The sequence below is a fragment of the Vigna umbellata genome, chromosome 5 (genome assembly GCF_029865625.1).
Source record: "Vigna umbellata cultivar VRB3 chromosome 5, Vumbellata_1.0, whole genome shotgun sequence".
NCBI lineage: Eukaryota > Viridiplantae > Streptophyta > Magnoliopsida > Fabales > Fabaceae > Vigna > Vigna umbellata.
Genome location: NC_142169.1, coordinates 38,026,317 through 38,032,621, shown reverse-complemented (window position 1 = coordinate 38,032,621; position 6,305 = coordinate 38,026,317). Strand labels below are relative to the sequence as shown.

Below are 6,305 nucleotides of genomic sequence, written 5' to 3'. Positions count from 1 at the left end.
TTCAAAGTTCAGATGCTGAAATACATAACACCAAACTACATTTTGTCATTAGTTAATCTAACTGTTTGGTATGTTAGAGATATTGAAGTGACATGTTCTTATCAGTTCACCAAGTGCCTTCTGTATGGTAGGAAACGAATTCAAATTTTCAAAGTACCAAAAGAACAAAGTACCAAAAGAACAGTCACAAAATTTTGTTATTACATCCATCCCACACTAGCTGTCAAGTTAAGAGAATTCCCGATAGTGTTCTTTAAATAAATGGAACCATTCCAATCACTATAAACATAACTTCCAATATTTCCATAAATGTCTCAACACTCTTTTATCTATACCAAAGTGTGCCAAACATGACGAGTAGATGAACTTTGGTATAGCTGCAGTCAAGTGAAACAGACAGTCAAATAACTTTCATACTGAGTTACATTGGTTTTCCCATCACCATCATTCTCGAAAACTTTTCATTTACTACAAAAGGAGTTTAATCAAGATTACAAACTTTCAACTTTGTGTTTTTCCTTCTTCAGGGTAATGCATTTCCATTCCCAAAAATACCTCATTACTCCAATATCGATCATTTCAGAAACCTGCAACATGCTCAATTAAAAATAGTATATACATAATTGTACATATTTAAGTTTTGACTATGATACTCCTCGTTTTTCTGTGACTTGTTTAATCTGAAATGTTTTAAATTAAACTAATGAGGCAAAAAAGGTCTTAATGAGTGTCCTAGACACACATCATGCCTATCATATTTAACTACTTATAACATTACGTTACCAGAATTTCTTCATATATAAATCATAATCAACATATTGTATATAAACTATGGCATCAAAATATGAAATTAGCCAAATTGAGCTCAAAATCTCAAGGAGTATTCCCCTTGCATATGCCATTAGTCTGAAAAATAAATACGGTCCTAATCAAAGTCTGATGCACTAAGGCAATGTTTGCACTACTTTCTAGGGATTTGTTTGAATATGCTCTACCGTCACTAAACAATTCAAGAATGTTTGCACTACTTTCCAGGGATTTGTTTGAATAGGCATTTTCTTTTTCGGCAATGAGATTAAGTGACAAAGTGATGGAAGAACTTGTTAATTTGTGAAAAGCTCATCAAAGGAACAATATATTTTTGCAAAAGGATTGACTGACAGAAGGGTAGAAGAAACTGTTAATTTAAGAGAAGATAATGAAAGCAATAACGCATGTTTGCAGTAAGATTGAGGGACACTGGTAAGAATTTTGTGACTAAGAAATAACTTACGGAAGAAACTATATATTTTTCATAAGATTGAGGAGCAAAGTGAAACTGGTGGGAGATTTTGTGACTTTATTAAAAACTCATGAAAGAAACAATAGATTTAGCAAACAGTGGCAATAAATTAAAAAATCATTGCGTGGAGCAAAATAAGTTATTCTTTTCATTAAATGCATGTTAAAATTCAAGTTGAACGTTCTCGGAAAGGTTGCTTACATGATAATATTTCAATGACAACTTATAATTTGAATTAGCTTTCAGAATTAGAATAATTTATTTCGAAACATATATTTACAATAGAATTAATTATGAATGTCTATATATATTTATAAAATTCACAGATATCAGGACAATGCCAGTTCGGTTGAAATTTTAGTCCAGGGCACAAAAACATAAAGGTTTTAGGGAGCAAAAGTTAAATATTTATGATTTAAAAGGTACAAACAACATTTCAAGAAAAAAATATCTTTTATAGTAAGTTCATAATTGTAGAAAATAAAAAATATTATTAAACTAAACTCACTAAAAGGATGCCTAAGGCAATAATTGAGATTACATAATCTGAAAGCAAAAAAATCTTCTTGATAGTCAAAAATAACTTTCAAATTGTACAATCTGAAAGACAAAAATGACTTTTGGATTATGCAATCCGGAAGTTAAAATTGATTTCTAAATTATACAATCTGGAAGCTATTTTTTCTTAAACTTATTCAACTCTGAAGTTACTTTTGGCTCCCAAATTATGCAATCCAAAAGACTTTCTCTGAAGAAAAATAGTTTCGGATTGTGCAATCTGAAAGTTGTTTTTGACTTTCATATTGTGCAAGACAAAAATATGAAAGTGTAGAAAGAATTTGTCGCTCATGATGGGTTGTTGTTGTAAACCTCTTTATATTGTTTATAAATAGTGGCTGACTAACATTATGGTCATGGTTAGAACTAACAATAAACTTAACCATCTCGGTATTAGTTCATTGATTCAAGAAACTTAATTTATAAACCAAATAAGCTAAACTTCAGATGAAAAATTAAAGATAAAAGTAAAGAATTAGGTGAAAAGAATAAACATTATTTACCAAGAACTTGTTATTGGAAAACAACTAACAAAAAAATTAGTGATTTTGCATTGGAATTTGCTGTTACGCCAAAGCACATAGGGTTGTTCATCAGACTTCACCCTGGCCTGCAAAACATAGGGATACTTCTTCTAATGTGCTCTGTTGTATCAACAAAAATTAATAAACCAAGAGACAAAGATGCTAAAAATGAAAATCACCAAGTGGTTTCATTCACATGATTATAAAACCAATATGCTGTAAATCTTACCAAAACTCCCTCCCTCCCAAGAATACCATTCACATTTCACACACATGAAGTGGTTTTTGCAATAACCAGTCTGCTTCAACTTCTGGTTTCCATGGGTTAAACATCCCACTCCATAATACTTGTAGATGGTGCAACCCTTTAAACTAGAAGCAGCTCCGAAAAAATTTAAGGAAACAAAGCTCTGCCCTTAACATCTCTTCTGCTAAAACCTTTGGCTAAGGCAAATGCTCCATTCAATGAGAAAGAGCACGACACTCGATCTTTCCTAACAACAGTATAATATGCTACTGAAAAGATAACTAGAAGTTGAGAAAAGTTCAAAACTATACGTATCCATGACTTCCTATAACAGTATGCAGTATGCACTGACATGACAAGATATAGTGACAAATTTCAAGTTGAAAAGAGTCGTAAGCTTGGGCCTGGAAGACAACTAAACAAAATTCATTTATTAAAGAATTGTAAAACTAGCATAACTTAATGCGATTATATTTGACTGAAACTGTAAAATAGATAAACAATCAAGATAATTAAGTTGAATATCGCCAGTAAGTAGATTTATATATTTGATTATAAAACCCATATGCTATAAATCTGAACAAAATTCCATCCTGTTTAAGCAAAACAAAACTCACTATATCGACACAAAAAACAAAAGCAGACAGAACTTAAGTTCACTTTAGAACTGAAATAGAAGAGTTAAAAGTTAGAAAAATGGCCTGCATATACCTTCAAAGTCTACATTACGTCATCACGATGAATCAATCCTTTGTAGACATCTGGTAAGAGAGGCAAATGTTCCTTAAAGCTATCGACATATTTCTTCAAAAAAACATTCTCCTTAATGCCCATATAGTAACCAAAACTCAAACTCCTCCTAACCAAACCTTTTGATTTCAAGATTTTAATTATTGAGAATCTAGGGATAATCCTCTTCTCCAAGTTGTAGACTAGAACTGGAGGATATGCGGCAATTTCCAATGATGGCAAACCCATATCCTTAACTAGGAAAGTCATTTTTTTCGTAATTGTCTCGTCGGTCAATTTTATAAAATTGGGATACTTCAGAAACGCTTGAAGAACTATTTCCCTGTTCCAGTCCCACCTCTTATAAATCTCAAATCTCGATTCCCATGCCGCTTTACGCATTGTTAAAAGCACTTGGACACCCATGACAAAACTTGTTCTCGTAGGGTCAAACCCCAATTTCTTAATTCTCTCGACAACTTTAACAAATCTGGAATGCTTCATCAATGTTGCAGAAGGGAAGTTGACCATCAGCAGAGAGATTGAACCCTGAGGAACCCCAGACTGCCTCAAAACCTTAATGTTTGGAATCAAGCATTTCTTTAGGTCACACATTATGAAACCAACTGGAGATTTTCTCAAAATTCTAACAACTTCCAGATCATCACGAACTATACTCCTGATAATCTCGTATCGTGGCAGAAGGCATTTTCCCAGACTCCTCCGCAAGATTGAAGGACATTCATTCACGATCTTAGGCACGTCAGTGTTGGAAACCCCAATAGAGTGGAAGAACTTGAGTTTGGGCAAAAGGGTCTTCTCCACCTTTGCAACAAGCACACGGGGATTCTTCTCGACAAGTTTTGCAACCTGAGTTTCGGAGAATCCATAGTTCTTGAGAGTGTTAATAACAGCATTTGGACCATCTGGGGTTTTCAAATTCACACTCTTGGAGACTTTCCTGGCCAATTCCAGGGACAACCCACATGAGTTGATGAGGTAAATCACGGTAAAGGTGTCACCTTTGCGGGTGTCCCCACCAGAGGTGAATGTGTTGAACCTAAAAAGAAAAGCATTGTGCTTGTGTTGCAGCAGAGAACCCAATTGGAATTGGGTGCTTCTGTGGTGTGTGAAGGACGCAAATAATCTAGTAATGATAATACGAGGCACCATTTACTCACCTAGATTTCAATGTTCCACAACGGTGCAACCTTCAATGCAAACCCTTTAGCTGACTTCAAAGCACGGTGGTCTAAAGCTCGATGGATTTCGACAACAGGTTCTTCTTAGGTTTGACTGAGACCATCGAAGGTATTCAGCTTCGTTATGGAGAGAAGGAGGTGCGTTTTTTTATTGAAGCATAAGCAGTTATTGATAAAGTTGAAAAGAATGAATGATAGCCTCATTGTGTAGTTCGGTGCCATGTAGATGCTAATTTCCACGTTGGAATTGTTATGTAATTGAGTTTTCGTAAAAAAGAAAAGTTATCATTAACAAAAAAAAAAACATATATATGAAAATATGAATTGTTGAATATTTTAATTTATAAATTCTCATTTAATTGGTAAAGTATTTCCTAAATATTTTGCCATATTTAAGGTTCTTGATATTTTGACACCAATTTTTTGATAATATTTTGACACAGCTACGTGTTGCGATGTTAGTGATATATGTGTACAAGAAATTAGAAAAGGTAAATGATGTGGAGATGAAAGGCTGCAGGGTTTCAAGCGTTGGGCTTCACTTTAGGATTTCAAAAACAGAATATCACTTTTGTTTGGAGAGAACCAGAGAGAAGGAACACCTAGCTTGGCAGGCTTCATTTTCGGGTTCCAAAAATTGGAAGCTCATTTGTGCGAGAGAAGTTGAGAGAGAACATTCTCCACTTGTAGACCCATTTTCGCAGAACCTATCGTTCACCAACTTTGCATCGTTCACCGGACCTCTAACGTTGACTAGAGCCTTGTCCGTCGATGTTCCGCTACTTCAAAGCACTAAAGTCGTTCCATTGTTCGATTGCACGTTTAGGGTGTTTTGCATAGCCTATTTTGTTGTTGTCGTTGGTGGTTTGTGTTGTGTGGGTTTATGAAAGAGTGGGATTGACACGGGAAGGGTTTTCCTTGTTGATTAGGATGGAAGATCTTAAGGATGCAGATTCTTGCCGAACATTCCACCATTTCAAAGCACCCTTGAAGGCCGAAACCACGTGGGTTTTGAAGTTTTTCGTCGTTCGTTTCTCTACAACCACCATTGGAAGCACAATTATAAGCAAAAACCAACATTCAAGACGAAAAAACAGCGCTGGTAAGTTTTCGTTGTCCATTTTGGTTTTCCTTTATTGTTGTTATTCGGTTATTTTCACTTATTTAAAATATTTGAATTTTTTTTATCATTTTAGAGAAAAAGAAATTAGAGGTTGATGTTTTGATTCTATTAAGTGTATCAATTGGTATGGATAGTTAATCCTATGTTTCTAATAAATGACTTAGTGTGTTTATATTTGGGTTTGTCTCGTGAATAATTTTTTTTCACAATTAATTATTGGTTTGAAGGTCAAATGGGTACTTGTTTGTAGTTCACTCCAAGATTATAAAAGAGCAATGAGTTTTTACCTAATTGGTGGTCATTTGAATACTAAAGATTAATCTCTTCGGAAAAGGATTTTTACCTGATCCATGTGAGATGGCTTCTTAGTTTTGTTGTCTCTGTTATTTTTGTGAAGTTCTTTTTCTGGAATAATTTGGCTACATGAATCTATACGCCTACCTCAATTGTGACGATGGTTAAAATTTCATCTAGAAAAGGCCTTTGACGTCATCGTTTAGACGTCAGACCCCCAAATATCCAACATAGAAAATGACCGGTGACATTTTTGTAATTAAAAAGAGTATTTAACGATGGACGCCAAAAAGATACGTAAAAGTAAAAAAATGAATTTTGGCTTAATAGCCTTTTTTGTCCCCAG

The 6,305-nt window shown here is 34.3% G+C and overlaps 1 protein-coding gene across 10 annotated transcripts; it reads right to left on the bottom strand.

Annotated features, from left to right (window-relative positions):
* Positions 1-258: 258 nt before the first annotated feature.
* On the bottom strand, positions 259-4,733 carry LOC124842917 (uncharacterized). Of its 10 annotated transcripts, none has more exons than XR_015779732.1 (3): positions 3,323-4,733; positions 2,344-2,450; positions 259-587 (listed from the first exon to the last, which is right to left on the bottom strand). XR_015779732.1 is itself a non-coding variant. In XM_088091464.1 (2 exons), exon 1 carries the CDS (start codon positions 4,511-4,513, stop codon positions 3,332-3,334), a length of 1,182 nt encoding a protein of 393 aa, XP_087947590.1. In that variant the 5' UTR covers positions 4,514-4,733; the 3' UTR covers positions 259-2,880; positions 3,323-3,331. The 10 variants fall into 10 exon arrangements, 6 of the variants coding, with proteins under 6 accessions (XP_087947590.1, XP_087947591.1, XP_087947592.1 ...); XR_015779731.1 differs by having other exon boundaries at positions 2,594-4,732; XR_015779729.1 differs by having other exon boundaries at positions 2,344-4,732.
* Between the last annotated feature and the right edge of the window lie 1,572 nt (positions 4,734-6,305).